The sequence below is a fragment of the Rhinolophus ferrumequinum genome, chromosome 4 (assembly GCF_004115265.2).
Source record: "Rhinolophus ferrumequinum isolate MPI-CBG mRhiFer1 chromosome 4, mRhiFer1_v1.p, whole genome shotgun sequence".
In the NCBI taxonomy this organism is placed as follows: domain Eukaryota; kingdom Metazoa; phylum Chordata; class Mammalia; order Chiroptera; family Rhinolophidae; genus Rhinolophus; species Rhinolophus ferrumequinum.
In genome coordinates this window covers 35,693,801-35,718,380 of record NC_046287.1, presented here as the reverse complement: position 1 = coordinate 35,718,380, position 24,580 = coordinate 35,693,801, and the positions used below count along the sequence as shown (strand labels likewise).

General features: G+C 35.9%; 1 protein-coding gene across 3 annotated transcripts; it reads right to left on the bottom strand.

Moving 5' to 3' along the window:
• Positions 1–16,716: 16,716 nt before the first annotated feature.
• On the bottom strand, positions 16,717–24,179 carry SLITRK5 (SLIT and NTRK like family member 5). 3 transcript variants are annotated; one of them, XM_033105157.1, is made up of 2 exons: positions 23,470–23,747; positions 16,717–20,958 (listed from the first exon to the last, which is right to left on the bottom strand). In XM_033105157.1, the coding sequence occupies exons 1-2, from the start codon at positions 23,492–23,494 to the stop codon at positions 18,077–18,079; spliced, it is 2,907 nt and encodes a 968-aa protein (XP_032961048.1). In that variant the 5' UTR covers positions 23,495–23,747; the 3' UTR covers positions 16,717–18,076. The 3 variants fall into 3 exon arrangements, with proteins under 3 accessions (XP_032961048.1, XP_032961050.1, XP_032961049.1); XM_033105159.1 differs by lacking the exon at positions 23,470–23,747 and adding an exon at positions 22,795–22,840; XM_033105158.1 differs by lacking the exon at positions 23,470–23,747 and adding an exon at positions 24,054–24,179 and having other exon boundaries at positions 16,718–20,958.
• Between the last annotated feature and the right edge of the window lie 401 nt (positions 24,180–24,580).

Sequence of the window (24,580 nt, the reverse complement as noted above, 5' to 3'; positions counted from 1 at the left end):
TATATTCTTCATTTAAAAATTAAAGCCATTCTAAAAGATACAGTACTTTTTAGATTTAGATGTGTTAGCCTGAACAGAACAAAATTCACACAAATTTTCATATTGTGCTCTTACAAAGATAAAGATACCTATGGCAAGTGTCCAGATTACTCTATTGGAATTTACATATAGCTGCATAACGCGTTGTGGCTATGCCTTTTTTTTTTTTTTTTTTTTTTTTTTTTTTTTTTGGCTATGCCTTTTTACAATGATCGAGTATCTTCTAGGATATACATTCTTAAATATATCATTTACTTTACCTGGTCACCAATGATATTAAAAAAAAGAAAACCTCAGCATTTCAAATACTAAATAAAAAGTATTAGCAATTTTAATTCTACATGCATATATTCTTATGTATTTCTGTCACTAATAGATTAAATGTAAAGTTGTGAAGTAGTTAAGAAACACACAACAATGAATTTACAAATATGTTATTTTAAAACATTATCAAACATAATCCCTTTTTGAAGTCTTTTTCTGATATAATCAAACTATAAAAGCATTTTTGTAACCGTCAACAAAGATAATCTAATTATTAATGCTCCTTAAATATTTATTATATTGTGTGACTATTACAGACAACCATATGTGACAATGTTCAAAATAATTCAATAGTCTAAGTTACCGGGAACATATTTCCAGCCAGATTACAGGTTATTAACTTCTGTCTTCTCCAAATGTAAAGGCACAAGGATTTCTCCAATTCTAAGAAAGTAATTAGACATTTCAAGGACTGCAGAAAGAATTCAAGGTAAGTAAGATTGGGTGAATATGGAGAAGTGGAGATGAAAATCCTATAAGATGAATATTCAGCTCAGGGACTAGGGTTAGATCAGCAGCTCCAGGTAGTAGAGAATAAAATGAGACTCTAGAAGACAGCACATTTTAGGCCAACTAACATTCATCCAATTTCTTTTCTTTTACTAATGCTTTCTCCTGCCACTACTCTTTACTTCTAATCAGGGTTCCTTTCCTCCCTAATCCACCAAATAATAGAATAGAGTTACAAGTACACAGTATCTCCCCCACCTAAAACAAATCCACAGTCCATTATTCTATCTATCATCTATCGTTAGATGATATCTATCTATCTATCTATCTATCTATCTATCTATCTATCTATCTATCTATCTATCTATCTATCATCTATCTGTCTATGTATCTATCTGTTGTTGTTAGTGTTAGGAAAACAGACATAGGGTTAACTGTTTCCTTTTCTTCTTCACCTACCAGTCTCTTTTTGTATATAGACAGAGAGTAGTAAAAACAAACAACACACACACACACAGACACACACACACACACACACACAATTCTGAATGCATGGGCTCAAAACAAACAAAAAAACAAAGAAATAGAGAAATAAAAACTATCTATATGTCAGAAAGAAATATCATCACCGAAACTTGGCCCAGAGCTACGCACTCATGCTTGGGATACTTTCTAGGAACTGTGAATGAAGAAATGGAATAGGCCCTAGAAAGCTCCAGGCATGTTCAGAGTCCTAGGGCTAGTGAACATAGTGGTAGAAAGAGTTCCTTTCTCCAATTCTTTCTCTTTACTCTTTTTCTTTTTTTCTGTTAACTCCATTTTACCACCAATGGCTCTACCTTGTACCAACCCAAGGAGTCTGTGAGTGTATAGGAGGTAAAAGAAGAATCCTAGACAGCAGTTGAGAATGGACAGTGAAAGGGACAGGAAATTTCGAGTGCAAAAGTAGAAAAATTCTTGGATTCAAGAAACACTGAACTGTGGTGACTTTTCTTAGGTGGCTATTTAAAAGAAAATCTTAGAGTGATTCAGATTACTGAAATTGTCAGGGTATATCATCTTCAATAGTTCATAATAGTGTAGTTTTAAAAATCAATTATCTAACCAAATAGCCATTTGTAGTCCAAACCTAACTAATTTTAGGAGTTTAGGGGAATAAAATAACAGCAAAGGACCCAGGAAAAAAAAGCACAGATGAATTATTATTCTTGCATAATATATAAGGCAACTTTCACTTGTACACAATAGGTTTCATATTATTTCCCTAAGTATTTTCAAGCTTCATTTGTACTCAAACCAATAAACTTAAATTAAAAATAAAATTTCCCAATTTTCAAAATTTTAGTTTCACACAAACACACACATGAATAAAACAAAGTAATAAAAATTTTAATTCATGGTTCAAAAAAATGATTTTTCAATTTTTTAACTCAGTAAGGACTTTCACATCATCATATAAATCTTGTAATAAAATGGAATCCAATTTAAGCAAAATATCAAGGAAAAGGAAAGCTGAAATATTACATAACAAATAGGGCACTGGAATGAAAAACAGGAAAAAAAAGAAGACCTATATTTTGTACATTGAATCATTATCCACATAAAGTATAAAGTTAAACAAATAATGATCCAGAATTATATAATAAGGATTATTTTTCAATGCTTCAATATTTTTTTTCTGTCAAGTAAATAGTAGAGAAAATGAGAAATATGTAAATAAATGATTCTAAGGAAGACTATAAAAAATAATCCTGCCGTGGCACACTAGAAATATATCAAAGTAGGCAAAACAAAGAGTAAAGGGAGACTACTTCACAGTAAGAGGTCAATATTTTACATGGTTTTGCTCTTTTGTCTCAGTTACATATCTGATTATACATTATTTGTAAAAAGGATAAAGAGATTTAAAAAAAATCTACTTAAGGCAGATGTGCATTGGTTATATTTTCTCACTGAAAATCTGATTGATTTTTTTCTGAACCAAAACTGTTGTTTGAAATACTCGTATATTTGACACTGAAATTTGAAGATGAGTGGCTATTACTAACATCTTGTTAACATCCCACAAATCAGATACCAAACATATATGCAGTTAACGAAGTATAACCTACCGATGCTACATTAGTGAGCCCACTCTATATTGAGAACATGATCAATGGCGATTATATCTCATAAATCTTGGCATAATTTCCTGCTGGTAATTGATGGGATAAAAGCATTGCTAAAAGATTGTGCTGCCCATTCCTTCAAATTTTCAGCATGTTCTTGTGTATACAGCCTATAATGAAAATGTTCACGATGGCTTACAAAATATAAAAAACAAACAAACAAAAACTGAGAAACAAGTAACCCCTCCTGTAAAACTTGCATAACACAAACACGCATTCACATATCATAACCTGAAAAACATACTGCAAGGAATCACTGTTTGTTTCTTCAGTTCTCATATTTGACAGACACAAAAAAATAAGGTTATTGCACCAGTTTAAAATTGCTGGCCATGCAAATTCCTCTCTATCTGTTATCCACTGGAGTGTTTTAAGATATTTTAAAGATACTTATGATGTTGAAATATTGAAAATAGAGGATTACCTAATCATTTGATCATGCTTAGTTATACTATCTTATAGAAAATATATTTAATGCACTGAGTTTAGGTTTTTTTTTTTTTAAATTGTAAGACCAAAATCACTTGTTTACATTTCAAAAGGATAAGCACAAAATTTTTGTTTTATTCAAGAAAGAATCACGGAATTGTGTTACTATTGAGGAGTTATGCTTTTACTTAAGAAGCTATTTAAATTAGAATGAAAAGGGAAATTTTAAAGGAAAAAATTACTAGTTCATTTGAACATAGCTTTTATGAAATCACATTATATTTGTAGAGGTAGAAATAAAAGATTTCATTTTACTAGTAAATAAAGTATAACTGAATAGTATAGTACCAAAATGTATTTCACCCAAGTCTGTAATTTATTCAGTAACTATACATCATCGCTATATCAGCCAATTAATGAAAAAGTTACATATCTTTTGCTGATAATTTTTAAACTTCTAGATTTATATCAGAATAAATTTTGTTGATATGTGGAAAAACTAGTAACTATTGTACATGCACTCCATTTTTTCCCATTTAATATACCACATGAAAAATGTGGCAAATACAGTTTAAAAGATCGTTTTTAGGAAAGTGACACATAATAGTTAGAAATAATTAGATTTGGTGATTAAAATACCTTTCCTTGATTATGTCCCATCTATACCCCAATTTGTTTATTTACCCAAGATGGAAAATGTATTCCACAAAAAAGTTTATTATCTTAGGTAGCTACATTTTTACATAATCGGTAGGCTTGGCCTTCCAATAAGATGAGTGAACTAATCTGCATAGTTTCTGTCTTTGGTGCTGAGCTTGGTTTCCTGTCTCACATTGCCTACTATCACTACAGTCATGGAACCTGGGGTTCCATAGGTAAGTCTATGTTTAATAGCTTGAAATCCTTTTTGATCTTTGAGGCACCTTCATCACAATATCACTTTCATGAAACAGAATGTCATGAACAAATTAACATTTTAGAAAGAATAAATTGGAAACAATATGTTTATAACTTTCCTCGTCAACTGCAGGTTAAAAGAAAGCCAAAATAGGAAAAACAAGACTGTAAGGGAAGTATGATTTATCTACTATACAGTTTTCCTAGATTAAGTCCAACCAGATTGAACCAATTCATAATGTTGTGAGCTACTAGAAAAATGTAAGTATAGACATTTTTCAAAATTCAAAGTAATGTAAATCAACTATTTAAAAAGGAATCACAATGTCTAGCATTTCACTGAATTAAAGTTGTCAAAGTATAAAAAGATCAATAATCACTTATAACACCTTTTATTTCCATATATACACAGATGCCATATCCTTACACTTTATTGGATTTAGTTACCTACCCTATCTGGCTCATTGCATTACAAAAAAATTATCAGACAAAAAAGTGATTTTATATATACAATTAAAGAAAAGAATAGGCTAGTCTTGACACAGGGGTAAAAACTTTAAAGATCCATGAAATACATTCAGTTAAAACAACAGAAACCATAATAATATACTACGAAATGTAGTCTAACAGTAATGTAAACATGAATCTGGTTAATGTGAATAATGCATTATATAGCTACTCTTGCACCAAAATTCTATATTCATTGTGGGGGAAAATAAAGAGGAAAATGTGAGATCCCAAACCCTCAATCCTAGTTAATACATGCACCATTCCAGTTATAAAACAATGGTGCTACCCAAATATGAGAAAACATATGTGCCAAACATATAACACTCATATATCTAGTGCAACAACAGTTCCAGATGATAAGACCTACATAGATTTCAGTAGGGCATGATTCTAAGGGGAAAACATAGCAGCAGCAATAACAACGAGATCTATTTGAAGAAAATCACCTCAAATGGAATTTTTGTCCAATACTTCTAATATTTCAAATATGAATCTAATAACAATGTTGCAACGGATTATAATGTAGTGGAATTAAGAATTATTTTAAAATTATCCAAAATTCCAATGTAATTATCGTATTTATGTATTTACTTATTTACTACCTGATAGATACTAAATTCAGAACTCTTTAAACATAATTTAAGGTTTATTATTTTAAACAATGTCTTGGTTTGATCATAGCCCCATTCTTATTTTCCTGTGAGTCATTGTAGCCACATTCCATTCACATGAGAAATTTCCTGTTTCACAGAAAGATTTTCAAATGGAGAGAAATCTAACATATACATAGAGTACATGGGAAGCAAAACTAAACCAAATGTTACTCTTCCAAAATATTTACAAATTTGTCATAGTTGTGATACAGATTGTGCATAAATAATTGTCTAATATAATTTTTTTTCTATTTTGAAATAACATTTTAAAGGGGTTATCATGTGTGTCAAATATTGGCATTAGTTAAAATAAGTGAATAGAAAAGATATATGAAAATACATACTACTAATTGAATCACCATGCAAAACATCTAGAGATCAGACTTAGGTTAAAATTTGCTACATAAATTTATTTTTTCTAATTAGTTTTAAATAAAAATTACTTATATTCTTTAAACTATGTTTGTCTTCATTCTCTGGTATTATAAGTGATGTTTTCATTAGTGTTATTCATACCACATATAATAGAATCACTTTTAATGTAATCTTATTTTAAAATATTTGCAAATAGAAATGTAACCATGTAAAATTTGAATAAAATATCTACACATTGTTTAATACAAATATTCAATTCTGCCAATATGTGGTTTTAATTTTCAAGTTACTATACAAAAATGCACAATGACATAGAATATGATGTAGTATTTTATCAATATAATGTCCTTAAGTTTTCTAAATTAGTTGTCTAAATGTTATATCATTTGTCTCCAATTAAACAAACAAAAATGTAATTAAAACTACTAAGACAGTTTGTAAACCTTTCATATGAATACCCACATTTCTATTTAGAAATACATGTAAACAGAAATCTGTATGTCAGGATTGTTTATAGAATCACAGTTCAAATATTTAAAGAAATTCAAATTACAGAAAAATAATATATATTTTTTATATTTAAAAGTATTCACTGTGATCTAGCATATGATAAAATGGCCCCAAAACCCAACATATGTAGTAGGTTTTACATTTCTAATTTGTGAAATTCATTTAAAAAACAACTAATCTGAATTAATTTTAATTAATTATGTCATTTAAATGCACAAAGAAATAGCTACATCAAATTTATGAATTAGTCAATGTGTTATTTTTATTTTAAATAAAAAATAGTGATTTTATTTTGCATAATAAATAGTAATTCAAATTAGGCAATTTTTAATGAATATCAATAACAGGAAACTGATTTGCTATTATGAAATGAGAAAAATAGAGGGAGGATAAGATCTTTCCCAAATATGAAAATCTAGCTTTCATTTTGATTCTGCTAAATATTTTGAAAATATGCTTCTTTGATTTGTATCCCTCATTATGACACATGTTAGTATCCATAAAATAAAATACATTTTCATATTTAGCATCAGATTTCTATTGAAATATTTTGATAATATTGATACACCTTATGAAACAAAGTGTTATTTACTATATTTGTTTTGAAAGTGTATTTTACAAACTAAGTACAACAACATACCTTGATGTTTTGATATTACATATTATATCATTGGTTCTTATTTTGTAAAGGAAATTATGAGTTTATAAAAGATAAAATAGCTAACTATTTAAAATTCAAAAAGTTATATCATTGTACTCCAATATTCTTTAGTGGGCAAAAATAATGACTGAACAGAATGTTGAAATATATGAATATTAAATATAATGTTGAGGAATTAAAACATGTGGCTATAATATCAAACAGTTTCACATTCTCAACTCTCCAAAATATTTGAAGTCACCATAAGAAGTAATTACTTCATCCTCCAGGTGTTCATCTAGGTTAAAATGAAGCAAGCTTGGATGGAAAGAAATAATTTATTTTTTGGTCTCAGAACAGCTTACATCCTTCTAAAACTGTGCTGTTTGGGGTTCATAAGTGAAATTCTAAAGCCATTTTATTTAAGCCTATTGTTCTCCAAGTTTAACAAAATATGTAAAGTACATATTAATAAGCATTTTATTGTATCTCAAATATGAAGACACTGAAATTTTAACAATAAAATTTCCTAAATTATAATTGATGTAAAAAAATGCTTAGAAAAAATGTCAATATATATTCAAAAAATATCCTATAGTCATGGTACCTTGTGACTAAATGCAATGATTTTTTAAAATATTAAAACTCTCCAACTGAAATATACATGAGTCGGCCTCAGAGAAAAACGTGTTCCTGTGTAGGAAACTGCCCTGAGTAATGTATTATTCCTTCTGGATTGCTTTTTCTCTAGAGGTAACATTCTCATTAAAAGGATGAACTAATTTTCTTATACCCAGGGGAAAGCACACAGTGTCCAAAAAAGCTTTCTAAATAGATAAACACCTCGCCAGGCTTAAAACACCAGGAGTATATCTGTGAAATGCCTGAAAATTTCACCAGTATCTTGAGTAAGGCAGGCTCTGAACAGTAACATAAATGCAGAACATTAATCATTATTTTCCTTAATTGTTTAAAAAACTTAGCCAATTGTGCCAACAAAGTAAAATTAACAATTAAAATTAAAAATTGAGATGACTTTTATGTCTTAAGTGCTCAAATTATATTTCCGTTTTCCTTAACTATTTGATTTTTTTTGTTTGTTTGAAAAGTGGACTAAAAGTGGAGTTATTTGGAAAAGATTTCCTGCATTTTTTATAGATATATTTTAAATGCACTAGTAGCGTCCCCAATGGTTTTCAAATAAAAATTTGCATTATAAGATACTATAAACAGTCAACTAATACTCATATTGATATTTTGGACTTCCTTGAAGTTAATGCCAAGGTAAATGGTGTGATGGACAACTTAGGAAGTTTATAACATACACTGAATTCACCTTAATCTATAGCCATCTATGGTTGCATATTTGTTCATTCATTAGGGGAGTGACTCCTACACACAAGGTATAGTTTTAGGATCTTATGATAACAGCCATTATCCCAAATATCTCTTTTTCCTATTATACCTTTATTTAGTTGAATTTTGGCAAGGTAAGTAGAAACACTTATGTTCAAAATAATTCTGAATTAATTATCTATTACACTGAATAGAAACACATTTGTATAGAACAATGTGTGGTAAGATGATATTAATAAGACCTTTTTATTAAGTATCAATGTCAGCTTGCTACAATTCCAATGTCTTTCAAGATATTTAATGTATTTGAGTTTCTGTTCTCTTCTTATTAGAGAAGATAGTGATTTAATTATTATGTTTACAGTGGATTTATCATTGCTACCATTTTAAATTCCAAACATTACAGCTCTCTCTTTATAACAATCTATAAAGATTCCTTTCATCATTTGAGGGGGAGCTCAGATCCTTACTGAGACTGGTAAATAGTACTTCTAGTGATATTTGAAAACATTGAGAATGGATATGATTTCATTATTGAATTAACAACCAAATTTATACCACCAGATTAAGAGAAAATTAGTACTACCTATATTATTAATTATGCAGAAGAGTTGTTAAATATAGAATATTAAATTGATAAATGATGTATCACATAGTTATTCTGCCTTTTGTAATTAACTGAAAAAATAAGCCAAAGATCCTTAAATATTATATATAGTACAGAGTATTTGTACGATATTTATTATCAAATCTTATCTAATAAAAATAAGTATGCCCAAGATTGTTTAAATTAAAACCAAAATAATGGAAAAAAATTACCTCATACATAATTTTAACATGTGTTAAATGCAAACTAAAAAAGGAAATGTAAGAAAAATTTACCAATAATTTAGAAATAACACTCAATTTTTTAGAAAGTCTTATCATATATTTTTGAAATATACTAAAAGCTCAATGTAATCATTTCATAGGGTGAGAATATGTAATGTCAATGAAACTATACTAAGTTTCTTCCTTTTCAAAGAAGTTGTACCTTTAAATTTACTGTGAAGTATTTACAAATGACCATTTAATTTTGTAAACAACAATCGGTTAAAATACATCTAAAGCTATGATATCGTGTGTGTATGTGTGTGTGTGTGTGTGTGTGTGTCTGTGTGTGTGTGTATGGAGTGTGAGAGAGAGAGGTTTTCATCTGAAAGACATAATCATATCTTTCGTATGTATGTAGTGTAAATAGCAATAATTAATTACCACGTTAATTTTAGAAAGAATTACAAGTGACATACAACCAGTAGAGAAAATGGAAATCTAAAATTTTTAAGCTCTTCATTTGATTGTGTATTGTATTAACTTTTAAAAACTGAAAAGGCAGAGACCCAAAGTAGTTGCCAAAGTACACATCATCTGTAACGAAAAAAGGAACATAATTTGGAATTTTAGAATCATCCTTCTGTCTTGTTGCCGTTGGCTATCATTTGGTATAAAATAACAGCAAATGTTATGCAACTATTATTTTGTTATTTCAGACCCAACTTATTAAACAACTTTCAATGAAGGAAAAAGTTAAGATTACATGATCACTAAACCAGATCAACAGTAAAAATAAAAACCCAACTGACAGTATATTTGTATAGCAAATCTAATTCACATTTTGTTAGAAAAATAATAGAGAAGATGAAATCCAAAATTTCTTTACAAAGTATATTAGTATTTAGTCTCAAAAAAAAAAAAAAAGAAAGAAAAAAAACCTTAAAACAGATTTGAAGAGTTTGGGAATCTTACCATGTCCTATCTTACTTCCTCTAGATATACCTCAAATTACAAACAGCTTATCACTAACACAGCAATACTGAAGAATATATTTACTCATTATTTTGTTCTAATACACTGAAAAAAATGTTTTGACAATTCTGTGTCTCCCTTTTAAACATTTTTGGTCCTACATTTATTGGATCAGACTTTCCAAGTTATATCTTCCATCCAGCGATTCTCATATTTGATGTTTGATACATTTTCATTGACTTGACCTTTTTCAAGTTTCCAAGTACATCCGCAGTTACACATTCGGAGAAAAGCTTCTGTTGTTACCTGTGATTATAATTTTCCCTCTGTAATAACATGCTTCTTAAGTTACTACTGCAGCTCCCTTAGGATATCCAGGGGCCTGTCAGAGTCAGGGCAGTTTACAAATTCTGCTCTGGGAGACTCTAAGTCACTTTAAATCTTTAACACATTTACGTTTCTAATAGAATAATCATTTATAGTAAACCAGTTTCCTATGGTTGTAAAATAATTCATTCTTATTTTCTCTTATATTTACTTTGATTTCTTTATAACGTAAACCAACATAGAATCTGCTACTTCAACTATTATATATAAAGCATTTATAAACTGTGAGCTCCTAGAGAACAATGCCTGAAAATACATGATTATGATACATAAATTTTAATATTGGAGGAACAAATTTTATTTAAACATGGTTGAAAGTGCAAATGCCATGGTCCAGCACATAATATAATATTATACGAAGCTCCTAGGTTAAGACAATATTGAGGGTGTCTAAAGGCATTCAAATTCAAATTTTTTTTTAAAGGAAATAAAAATATTCTGATCAAATAAAACACAGATTTTTTTCAGGATTCAGTTGTGGGTTGCCAGTTGGTGAGCATTGCTTTAGTGCTTATAAGCACATAGTAGAGGCATTTTGTAAATTATATGAGCTACCCAGTTAATCAAAGTGTATAATTTTAGGTATGTTAACATTCAAAGAAATTTTCACCTTTATATTTAGATGCTCTGTGATAAAGATGACTATTAATGTGTGACAAGTCCACAGTGACAATTTCATACCCACATCCTCACACATTATCATGCTTAAATAGTACTTGGATTGTTACACTAGGTATAATGTAAGTTAATAATATTTTTAATTTAACAACCTGAGGAGAAATAAACCAAATTTTTAATTTCAATTTTTTTGGGGGAGGGAAATGATTTGAGTTGCAAGAATCAAACATAAAAATAGAGAGCATTTTCAATATGTTTAAAATTGGGCACAGAGCTTTAAAATGAAAGTGTAAACCAAAGCCATAATAACAACTAGATGACTCAAGTTCGTCCTATACAAAAAACAAAACAAAACAAAACAAAAACTTCTCGAAGATAAAAATTCCTAAATGAAGAGAGTTCATTGTTAAAATTCAAAAGATTATTCAAGCTTTATAGAATTAGCCACATCATAAAATGTATAATTTTATTCAAAGACCCTTTGTAAATGGTTTTCAGTATATACAATTTTGTTAGCTTTGGAGAAGATATTTTAAATTTAGAATCTGAATACTCAATATCTATCTTTTACCTTTTTTCTTATTAAAATTTCTGATAGGATACCTAATTTTCTTCTAAGACTCAGGGTTCTTTAATGATAACCAGTAACAAAAATACCATTGTACTTATTTACACGTAAATGATGGTATGGTAAATGATTTTGAATATTCTCTGACATATATGAGTAATTTCGGGATGTGAATATTCATATTTGGAGGCACCCATGTAAATATATTATTTACTAGATTTAAAATTTGGGGGATAATTATAAAATTGAAGGATTGGTTTCAGGAAAAAAAAATAATTTACAATTTAGCAAGTGCTAATTCATAACTCTTTATTTTACTATTTGCTACCTAAATGTCAAACAAAAATAAAAACATGAAGAAAAAAATGTTATGTGTATTTATATACTTTAAGGAGACTTCAGAAAGGGCAGAGTTCAGTAAAATAAAGAAAAACATGTACTGTTAACTTTATTCTTAGGATTGTAGATAAAGTTGATGTTAAAACTCAGGATTTAAATAAATTTGATAGCTATGAACTTCCCATTATTATTAGGGTTTTCAGAAGTGAAACATCCTTTGACTTTGGACTTAAATACAGCAAAAATATTCTATTGTTGTAATGTTATAAGCATGATTCTGTACAGATAATTTATGTAGACAACATTACAGGTAAAATATATTTATTGATCAAGTATTCATTCTTACATATAAATTTTATATTTAAAATTTAAATTTTTGTCTACATGAGCCTAACGAACCTCTCATAAATAAAGCATTCTGATCAGTCTCTATCGTAGTACCTGGCAAAGAACTTTCTAATGAAATAACATGGGGTTACTACCACCCTTCATGTATAGTTACATACCTAATTCCAAATTGAAAATACACACAAATTTGGGTTTCAATACACAGAATTAGGTTTTTGAAAAATGAATTATGCAATAAGATTTAAAAATGTGTGACTTGGAGAGAGTAGACATTATTACTGGTGGTAGAAATAAATGTATAAGAAAAATCTAAAATATGTGTATTCCAGAATGCTGAAAAGCAACCAAATTTTGCTACTTGCATATATATGATTTAATATTGCAGCATTACAATTAAATTCAAATTTATTTCATTATATGTTGACACATTTCTTAAAATGTAATGATCTGCAAAGAATTTTGTCGAAAGTAGACTATGATATTAATGAGTCTGGAGTTCAGTCAAGCCACAATTCCATTTCTGCATATGTTAAATAGAAAAAATCCTTGAAAACATTGTTTCATAATTTAGTTTTAGAAACATATGTAATTTTGAAATATGTATATGTTTATTTTATTTTAGAACTGTACAATATTCCTTCATGATCACTGAAAAAGATACCTAATTAAGAAGAAAATTATTTGGAAGGCTTCCGTTGAACATATCACTATCAATATTAATTTTCTCCTACAAAATGACTTTCCTAATGTCTAATAAAAATATATCTCATATTCTTAGCATTATTCAATATATCATTACATTTTTATTTTTACATAAATAGAAAATGAGAAAGCAAATCATTTCATATTTACATTACATCAATTCTCTATGAAATATTTGTTTTGATCTTCAAAAGATGTTTTTAATAAGAAATAATTTACATTACTCTAAAATTTAATTAAGGTTAAATGTTTGTCTTTTAAAAAATGAGTACTAAAGCTATTCATTTTATAATATTGGCAGAATTACCATGAGAAATATTTGACTTGCATCTTTTAAGCCAAATGGTCTGCTATAAACAGAAGAAGAATATGGTATTATATTATTTTCACAATCAAACATTATTCTACATAAAATTATTTTCTTTACCACAATCTAACATGCCTAAACCATAGAACATGGAAGTCTAATTTAAAATCGATGTAAAATTTGAAATATAAAGAAGGCTAGATGAAAACTGAGTATGGAATGCTCTCTTTGATAATACTTATTTTTGTATGCCATATACATGCTACATATAGTGATGGAAATATATATGGATATTTAGAGATAGGCATTTAATTGAATGAAATAAAATTAATGATAAAATGCACAGTTGTCAAATGAAATATTAATTGTATAAGGTTCCTTTGAATACAGATGTTAGATAATTATTTTTATGTACATGACTAATGGTCATCAAACTGCTTTGATTTTTTTTGTCATTTATTTGTATTTGCAAAAAGAAGAGAACTTCAAGGGGTTTAAGGAACATTATCCGTAAGTTAAATAGTTAATTTAACAGCAGTTTAATTACCACTTTCACAATATTTCATTCCCTTTGAAAGTCAATTAATTAAATGTTTCTGTGTTCTAGCATTTCAATTGGTTCTTTGTTGTTTTTAGGACCTTTTTCCAGTGTAAAATTTATTCTTAAAATTAGTTATAATAAATATTTTGCCATCCCTAGAAATATCTTAAATTAGAGCCAACTGAAAAGTACAAATGCACGTTTTGGAATGAAATAGAAGAATATTTGTCGTCTGCTTTATTTTCCTTATTTTGGAGTTGTGTGACCTTGGAAACAATCTATTGAGCTCTTGAAATTTAAGTAGCCAGTTTTTGGCATTTTAAACAAGGAGTATTCCCACTCTTTGCCTTGCCCTACTGAAAAATAATGAAGAGAATGGATAAGAAAAGGGCAGGAAGGAAGAAATGGGGAGATGTAAGGAAAAAGGAAGGGAGTCCAAAAAGTTAAGAGTATGGAAAGAAAATTACACATTTAATTTGAATAATCTGCCAATAACATAACAGTAACAAGAATATAATTAATGATATAGGGCAAGAAACTGGTATATTAGATTAAGGTCTTCAATTCTAACCTTTTCCACACTATCTGTGGATCTTTTCAGTACACACTAGTTTGATTTTCCTATTGAGGTTGAGGGAACAGTAGTGGGACAGACTTGAGTACCCAAAACATTCACCCAAATGTTCCACTTCACATGTATAAAGGTGATAATGCCTAAACAAAAGATGTGTTCCAAGTGTGATATTTGTGCTAAAGATTGATTAACTCATAACTTCAATCAATAGTTTAGCTGTAAATGATTTTGAATATTAGCATACAAACTATCCACATTTACACGTAATATATTTACTTTCTCTTAGATAATTTAAGTACTTACACTATCATCATACATAGATGAAAATAAGATTTTGTAATATCTACCTGGAAATATATTTGTATAAGATTATGCAACATATCAAATAGAACAAGCACAAAGAGTAAGCTTAGTATGCATCCAAATTTTAATTGATGCCTGAAACATTACATATTGTTCTCCAAAATTCTATGGAGAAAATTTGCAGGGTCCCTTAATCCAATCATATACCACTGATATGCCCAATTTAATTATTTATTCAGTGAACAACCTGAAAAACCAAAAATCAAACATTGAAAACTACACAACTTACGTTCTATTGTATGTTACTGTATTGATAGGAAACCATGTATAAGGAGAAAAATATTCATTTTTAATTGTATCCAGTTTTATGACTCTACATGTTAAATTTTTTTCAAGTTTATTAGCAAAATGATGAGCTTACTTTTATCCTCTTAATACAGTTGGGAAAAATATAATTTAGAAATTAGAAGTAACCTCTTTCCATAAATCATATAATTGTTATTTTTGAGATTTAAAAATATGTTGGACACCTTAGTAAGAGTGGAAATATAAATGAGACACCTAAAGCGAGTGTATGTGACAAGATTATGTGCAATAGTGCTAGTTCTGAAAATATTATTTTGTAAATCTTTGAAAAGTACATCAACTTTCTTTGGAAGCTATTTATATTGTTCAGAAATACATCTTTAATTTCATGTAATTCTTATCTCCTACTTTTGTATGAGTCAATTAAGAAACAAAACTTAGTTACATGGAGGATTCCACTTTGCATAAATATTTTATAATTTACACAATACTACCATATCTACATATAATAATATTGGTGAAGTGATTTTGACATTTTTAAAAGAAAAATGACTCCCACTGTGGAAATTAATAACCCCAATTGTGAAATCAAATGCTAGTATTTATTTTCCCTTTCTAATCCTGTATCTAATATGGAGGAGGTAGATGAAAAGTAGGAGATACATTTTTATTTTTTCATGATATTATCACATGGCATTGTTCATCTTGTTCTTTTCCCTTTAAAAAAATCAAAAGGGAAAATGTTGCACAGAATGGGGATAGTTTACTTCCCTTGGCCAATACAGCATTACTATATATAATTTTTATAATTCCTCAGTGAAACTATTACCACCTGTTCAACCTAAATTCAAATAGTTACTGTCAATTTACTCATGGGTAAATGCTGCCTCTTTGTGGCAGAATGCCATGGAAAGCGTTCCTTAAACATAAAGTTTATGAACAGCCCTTGATATGGTACACATTTCAGGTGAGATTATGGGAAAACCCACCAATAGCAATGAAGCACCTGGCTCTTTAAGTTTGATTAGTTTGAACATTTCCTACCTTTAAATACTAATCTAAATTCAATGCCAAACCTTATTCAGAGATGAACAGCTTATTCCCACCAGCATTTTGAACATTTAGGATATAGATCAACTTGAGATAAACTATCCATAACTATTGTTGAAGGTAGTTTTACACAAGTAAAAATATGGAAATTTGTAGACTGAATAAATAATATTGACATGACAAAATACATAATATTTGGGAAAAATGAATATGAAATATATTACTTACCATGCTCCATGTATTATTAGATGAATAATTCCGTAAGGAAAAGAAGTATACAACTACAATTTCATTAATAAACACATTAAAAGACACATTTAGAAAAACATAATTCCCTGAACCAACATAGCCATATATATATATACACACATATATATACATATATATGTGTATATATGTATATATATCTTATACATATATATTTAATTTGATAATTATGAGGAACATTTTTCTATTAGGAACGTTACCTACTATGTCCTAAATTGTTAATAATGGAGACTCAGTCAATCACACATAGCTAATTCTTTTGCACCTTAAGTAATCATTACTTCAATCCCTCATTTGAGATAGTTATCAAGTGTTTATTCAGAAACTATTTAAAAAATTACATGTGCTGGGATACATATAAGACTGTAACAACAGTAGCCCCATCTTACAGAAATCCTGTTTGTGGTTATCATCATTGCTTACTGCCCAGAGGGATAAAGACATTGTATAGAGATTTGTACAGTCCATCATTTGGTCTTCTGAGGTGCTAATACACGTGGATCTGTACAAATGCAACTGGGTTTGGTTAAACAATCAAAAATCGGCTACAATAGTAGTCAAATCAATACATCATTTTGGTTGACTAATAAAAATACTTTTAAATCTTTTCTAATAAAACCAGAAACTTGCACACGATTCTCACTCGAATGGCCCAATTAATTGCCCTAAATTTTTTTTCTTTTATACATTGGGATACAGTTTTTTTTTTTTTTAATTACAGATCCAATTGGGTGGGTTGCATTGGCTTTAAAACTTTGCCATTAAGTTCTCCATATTTTTAATGATTTAAAATGCTTTCCTGATATCACTTCAGTTTTGGAAATGCAGCTCCTAATATAGTGCGACACCTCTGTGAAAATCATAGGCTAAATAGTGAATGAAAGAGAAATGCTAAATGTGCATATAAAAATAGGTGCTACAATAAAATATTTGTATATTTCATCAATAAGTTATTTTGACTAATCAATTATGGATCATATAGCTCTGTAATTTTAATGATTTGTCCACATCTATGGTGATCCTTTCCGAGATCACAATACTTTTGTTTTTAATTCAAATGTCCAGAATGCATACAAATACATCCTTTAAAAAGAAAGTAAAGGAATGAGAGAGGAGGGAGGCAAGGAGACAGAGAGAGGAAGGGGTAAAACGAAGGGGAAAAGTAAGAGAATTAACTTTCTATTGAAGTTGGGGTGTGCTAATCTCTCCACAAAAGCCATTTATACCCACCCATGGCTTAAAGGGGGAAAAGGGGCGGGGGGAAGGGAGCAAAAAAGGAAGAGTAGAATCTATCCATCTTCACCATTCTTAGCACTTCCAACCACTACAAAAATGACTGCGACCTTTAACAAGTCACCCGCGCAGCCAATTACCTTTCAAAAAGCCCTTCTCCTCTCTCCCCTACACGCAAGAAAAAGCGATGTTCCCAGTTTACACAAATGTTTCCCCACGTGTAAAATTAAAAGGAAATTGCACACCCTTTCAGTATCTTCCGCTGAAGTTGAGAATCTCGTGCCAAGGCACTTCACTCTGAACGTTGAAACAACACAATTAATCAAACGTGTTCACCGTGTGTATCTGCTTGCTTGTTTGTTTTAAATGCAAAAGCTCCAAGGGAGTTTCTTTGCTTTCAGAACTGGCTAAAAGTGGTCTGTTTTTCCAGCACTTCGAGGTAGTCCGGCTCAACGTTTAGTTTTGCTTTTAACTCCAGATATTCGTTCCGGTTGGGTTCTACAAAGACAGCACTGGGGGGGCTGTAAAGCACCGGTTCCCGCAGCCTGCTGTCCCCTGCCCCCGGATGCAAATACTGATGGGGGCGTCTCAGGTCATAGTTGGGGGAGAACGTATAAGCAGCAGGGCTGCACGGGAATTTAGGATATTCCGGGAGGCTATTGCCGGCGGGGGTGGTGGAGCAGTGTTTGTCTGGTTCTAAAATGCCCCTGTAAAAGCGGTCGGCGTCCTGCACCGGCGACAGCAGGTCCTCCCGGGGCTCGATGGTGCTAACGCTATAGGCAGGACTCCGCAAGTGGTGGCTTTCCCGCCTCTCCTCCTCCCCCGGCTGCAGCTGCAGCTGGGGCGGGGGCTGCTGCTGGGGCTGCGGCGGCGGCGGCGGCTGCTGCTGCTGCTGCAGGTGGTGGTTGCTGCTGTAGGTGACCTTGAGCTCGTGCAGGTCTTTGTAATCCTCCACGGAGTTGCCCTCTCGGGAGCGGTAGATGGGGTTTTTGCACATGTGGCCCAGCGGATGGGGGATGTACTCATACACGTGGCCCGCGGGGGTCTTCACCTTGGGCAGCGCGGGCCCGCGGTGGTGCACGTGCGCGTGCGGGTGGCCGCCAGTGCTGCCGCCGCCGCTGTACACGCTGTACTGCATGTTGAAGGAGCTCACGTCGGAATTGTTGGTGCTGGTGTGGTCGCTCGGGTTCTTCTTCCTGCGCTTCATAACCAGCACGAAGAGCCCGGCGGCCACGAAGACCGACATGATGAAAACCAGCAGCAGGCTAAGGATCAACACCGACAAGGGCACAGACGACGCCCCTCCACCGGTGCCCAAGCCCGCGGGGGTTCCAGTGCTGTTCAACCGCAAGGCGGGCGTCACTGCGCTGGTTCTCGCCGGGACCTGGATGGAGGAGGGCGTGGGCGTGGAAACCCCAACGTCCGAGTAGTCTGGGCAGAGTAGCTCCGACTTAATGGAGCGCATATCTGTCTCAGCAAATTTCTTCGGCGCCTTGCAGATGACCTCGTCCACCAAGACACCCACTTTGAGCTGCTCGACCCACAGTTTCATGCCCACCACGGCGCAGGTACAATCCCAAGGGTTGTCGTGCAGGTCGATTTGGATGAGTGACTTCAGCTGGTCCAGAACTCCACTCACTGGCAAGGAGGTGAAGTGGTTACTTCTCAGGTTGAGCCTGAGGAGGGTCAGGCCTGAGAAGACGCCTGAGGGCATGGTCTGCAGGAGATTGTTATTCAGGAATAGCAGCTGGAGGTTTGGGACGGGATCGAAAGTCCCAGACTGAATCTCTCGAATGAGATTATATTGGAGGAAGAGATACTGCAGGCTCTGCAGGCCAAAGAACAACTCTGGGCTCAGCCTCTCAATCCGGTTGCCATTTAGGTAGAGGCGCCTCAGGTTGGTGAGATCCCCAAAGGCATGGTCCTGGATCATGGAGATGCGGTTGTTACCCAGATGTAGGAGGTCCAGCCCCGTGGCCTCCAGGAAGTCGCTCCTGCGCACCACGGCGATGTAATTCTCCGTCAGATACATTTTCTTGGGGTTGTAGGGTTTAGGTTGCAGCTCTGCGATGCTCTCGATCTTGCGCTCCTGGCAGTTGACGTTGAGGCCTAGATCTGAGATTTGCAGGTTGCAAGAGCACTCGGTGGGGCACTCCAAAGGCACCGGAGATTTGGTCTGGTAGGCGATGCTGGGGCCATAGTTGCTGTAGCTCAAGTCCTTAGTGGGTTGCCTAGAGGTGGGGCGCACCCTGGGCTTGTTGGGTTGGCGGGTCCCCTTAGGGGGCTTCAAGGGGGGTTTGTAAACAGCAGAGGAAGAAGTGGCCACGGAATTTACTGAGGCCGGGGTGGTGTGTAAATACCCCGTGGTGCTCAAAGGCGTCTGCGGCCTCATCTCATAGTCTGAAATAAGTTTCCTTGGGCAAAGTTCCTGCTTGGACACCTCGTCCAAATCCCGGCCATGTAAGCGGAAGGGGGTCTCACAAACCACATCCCCCACCAGGGCCGAGTAGGAGATACTATCCAACCAATCCTTCAGAGAGATCAGCTCACAGGAGCAGTTCCAGGGGTTTTCCTCCAGCTGTAACTCCACAACTTTATCCATGTGTTGCAACAGCCCCACATAGGGCAGAAGTTTCAGCCGGTTCCCCCGCAGGTCCAAGTGCGTTAAGGGCACAAAACGGAAAAGGTTGTTGGGTAAACTGGACAAGAGATTGTCATTGAGGATAAGCACCTGCAACAAATGCAGTTTCCCAAAAGCATTGGGTTCAATGACACTAATGTAATTATAATCGACCTGTAGGTACTCCAGGCTCTCCAAGCCAAGGAATATATCATCACGCAGAAGTTCCAGTTTATTATTGTTTAAATGCAATCTCCTTAAACCCCGAAGCCCATGGAAAGCCCCCGTCTCAATGTCCTGGATAACGTTGCTACCCAGATGCAAAATTGAAGCCCCAGTGTAATTGACAAACTCATTGGGATACAGGCGGTTCAAAAGGTTTCCAGACAACAAGAGATGGTACACTGGGAAACGGGGAGGGCTGATTTCAGAGAGGCTGATGATCCCTCGGTTTTCACAGCTCACAGTTAAAATGCCGTCCTTTTCCTCACAAGGACATGCATTGTCACAGATTTCCCCATAATAATCGATGGTTTCTGCACACGAAAGGACGAGAGATGTTAGAGCAAACGCTAGAGTCTGCAGCATCCAGCTATGCATTTTTCTGTGAAGGTCCTGTTCCAAAGTTACTGGGGGACAGCAAGTGTGCATTTTACCTCCTGCAAGGGGGAAAGGGAAAAAGGAAACAACAGAATATGACAAAAATTTAAGGGATCAATCAGAAAGTCTCTATTTTCCTTAATACTATTTCTCTGAAATCCAGAAGGAGGGTCTATGAATGACATCCCCCCCACACCCCTGGGGAACATCGACATTCTCCAGACTTTATTAAAATCTGATATTCATTTTGATTAAAAGGCTGATTTCATTTCCTAATGAGTACAACAGGAAGTGACACTCTTTACAAGATAAGGGTAGGTTTAGATAAAATCCCATTTTAGTGTTCTTCTTGCTCCCCCCTTTTCAAAACCAATCCATAAATATACATAAAATGGCTGTCAGTTCAGTTTCATGGTTCTAATTTAAGAGAAAAGAAACACCATTTTACAAGGTTCCCCACCTCACCTATACCAAGCCCCTCTGCCTTTCTTTCAGAATCTCTTCATATAACAATTCATTATGAAGGTCTCCCAGTTTCACAGAAAAGGAAGGAGCCACAATACTTGGGCTATTTTAAACCATCGCTCCAAATGCCAAGGTGAGAACCTAAAGAATACTTTTCAGAGGCAAAAAAGGATGTAAGATAATGCATCAAAAGGACCCAGAAGAAGCTTTTAAATCACCAATTGTCTTCAGGAGCTTTGAGTGGAGAAAAAGGAGAGCGTGTTCGCTTTGATGGTGGACTTCACTACCGCTATTAAGCATATCAGCGTCCTAATTGCATGCACGGTACCACTTAGCAGCGCTTCCCAGAGAGCGCCTTGCGTCCACTTCTCCTCATTGATCATGTCAGCGACGCTACCAAACCACATCTTTTAACCACTGAAATAGTTGTGCACGATGGATTACAAAGAACTCTGCGAAGGCATCCGCAATCCCGGAACACCTTCCGATACCTGGAGTTTAAAAAGGACGTTCCAACTGCTTACCGGGAATCAGCTTAAAGTAAACCAAAGACCAGCGCCAAAGCCTCCCTAACAAGGGCTACACGTCTGTTTGCTATGGTATGCAAAACTAACCTTATTGAATTAGCAAGATTTGAGCTGAACTACCACCATGCTGGCAGCCCCATCTCTGGAGTTGCTTATTATATTTAATTGTCAATGCTTTACTCCCCTCCCCTCTTTTTTCCCCCCTTGGGGAAAGGGCACTTGGGTTGATTAGAGGCAAAACAGAAAGGTGGAAGGGAGAAAAAACAGTGACATAGGTCAGTGCTTTAATATCCGAATTTTATTTGCCCAAGAAATCAATCTGACTCCCTCCCCCCCCTTCTTTCTCTGTCTCTCCCTCCCTCTCTCTTTCTTTCTTTTTGACCCCTTAAAGGCTTTCTTCGACTTCTTACTTCGGGTCGACAGCAGCACTCATAAAGAAAAGGACCTAAATGGTGCGAGTGTGTAAATGTGTGAGTGTGTGTGGCTTTGGTTGGGGGTGGGGGGAGCGGGGAGGAGGGAATATTTGGCAGAAATGCTGGGCTCGGGGAACCAATGCCTTTTCTCTGGTCAACCTTGCCTTTGCCTCACCACCATCGAAGTTGGATGTCCAATCTCAGCCCAAACTAAAGCCAAGACGTTTCTGAGTCAAGGGTTCAAGCCTAGAGACCGCGATCTTGACCCCCGAGCCGAATCCAGCCCGCGTTATTATTAAGAGCCCCGGTATTCGCATGCACATGTGCAAGTGTGCCTGCGAATCATTCACGTGTGGCCACCCAGACGTGTCAAGACGAATCGGAATCGCACTGTATAAATCTCGCAAGTATCCTCGATCTCCCAACGCAACTGCAAACACCTCCGGCATAAAAGCGGCAAAAACACCCTCCATGAAAGCAAAACGTTTACCTTGAAATTTCGGTTCTCCACTAGATCAAATCTGCACATCCATTCAGCCGAGGTTGGGTCCCCTCCTCCTCCCTCCCAGTGCTTCCCCGCCCCCATTCACCTTCCACCCCTCTGACAGTCCATTGCAAATTGTGCCCAGCCGGTATTAAACTCGAGCATTTACAACTTTAATTCAGTTCTGGTTAGCCAGGGTCAAAGAGCTCCTCTCCACCGACTCCCTTTCCCCTCCTCTTTGCCATCAAAGGAGCCCGAAATTTGAGAAAATAAAGTTGACTGAGCCGAAGAAGGCTGACATTCTGACTCGGAAACGCACCTCCGATGTAATTTCGCGGGTGCGCTGCATATACTCAGATTTTTTTTTGAAGGGTGGGGGAGCTGTATTTGTTTCCCCCCAAAGAATTTAGACCTTGGACCATCGCCCTGCACATACACATTAAGCAGCTTGGGGCCGCGCCGGCTGGAGCCCAGCTCCCAGGCCGGACCCGCGAGCTCCGGGCACAGCTGCTCCCACAGTGGCCCAGGCAGAAGCACCGGGAGTACCAGGACGCGAGGCTCCCCTCCCCCACCCCGCCCCGAAGGGAAGGGGAGGGAGGAGAGGGAAAGAAAGCCACCCCGCCGCCACACGCACAGGCACAGACACTGGAGCCTCTTTTGCAAAGTAAACGGCCGACTTACCCCGTCTCACATCTCTAGGGCCCATTCATCGTAGCCACCCTTAAAAAATACCTCTTTGGGGTGTGCTCTGGGTTTCTGAAGCCCAAGTAAGGCGAAGAGGCAGCGAGCAGCGCGGTCCGAGCCGCTGGAGGAAAGGCGCCCGGACGCCGCCTGCCCGCGGCCGCCGCCGCCGTGGCGACCGCGGGTTCAGGGGTTCCCCAAACGGCTCTCCCCGGCGCTCTCCGCAGTAGTCGGAGCGGGCACCCGGGTTGGGGGGAACGAGGGGCGATCGTGAGTGGCGGGTTGAGAAGGGAGGGGTAAGGGGCGGCGAAGGACCCCCTGTAGAGGAGCCTCGCGGTAGGGGCTGTGAGCAGGAACCGGGCGGGGCGGGGAGGGAGCTGTTGGAGGAGGGGGACGCGGAGAAGGCTGCCTGGCATCGCCGGCTCCGCCAACGTGACGGTCAGCCCAGCCGAGCGCTCGCACTCGCTCACACTCGCTCACACTCACGCTCACTCGCACACTCGCTCCCACCCGTGCCACGGCGCGACCGTGGGTCCCAGGCATCCTTCACCGCACACCCGGCTCCCTCCGAGGCCGGTACTTACAGTTGCCATCTGCATAGGGGGCAACTTTCTCCAAGCCAGCAGCAGCAGCCGCCCCCTCCAGCCGCCTCGGGTTCCTCTCACCCTCGGGCCTGGGTTCGCGCCGGCCGGCCCTCCCCTCCCCCCTCGGCTCTCCTCCTTGCGGTCTTCACCACATTCCCCCCTGGTCAGTGGCGCACGCCCGGGGACCAGCCAGAGGGAGCGGGGCGCGGGGGTGTGCGTGCATCGCCCGCCTTCTTCTTGCAGCGCACACTGTACATGGTAGTGAGGGGGTGAGCGAAGGTGGTACCGGCTCTTCCGCTGCTCCCGCGGCGGCTGCGGTTCCTGCACGGTCCTCCGCCCCCTGCGCAGCGGCCACCCAGCACTGGGATCCCACCGCCGCTGTCCCCTCACAGAACCCGCTGCTGCGGCCGCGGCGGCCCCTAATTAGTATTTGTACGGCTCCCGCATCTTCTTGGCGGTTTCATCGCTCCCGATGTTTGCAGGTTTTTTTTTTTTTTTCTTTCCCTTCCCTAGATGCGGCGCACGAT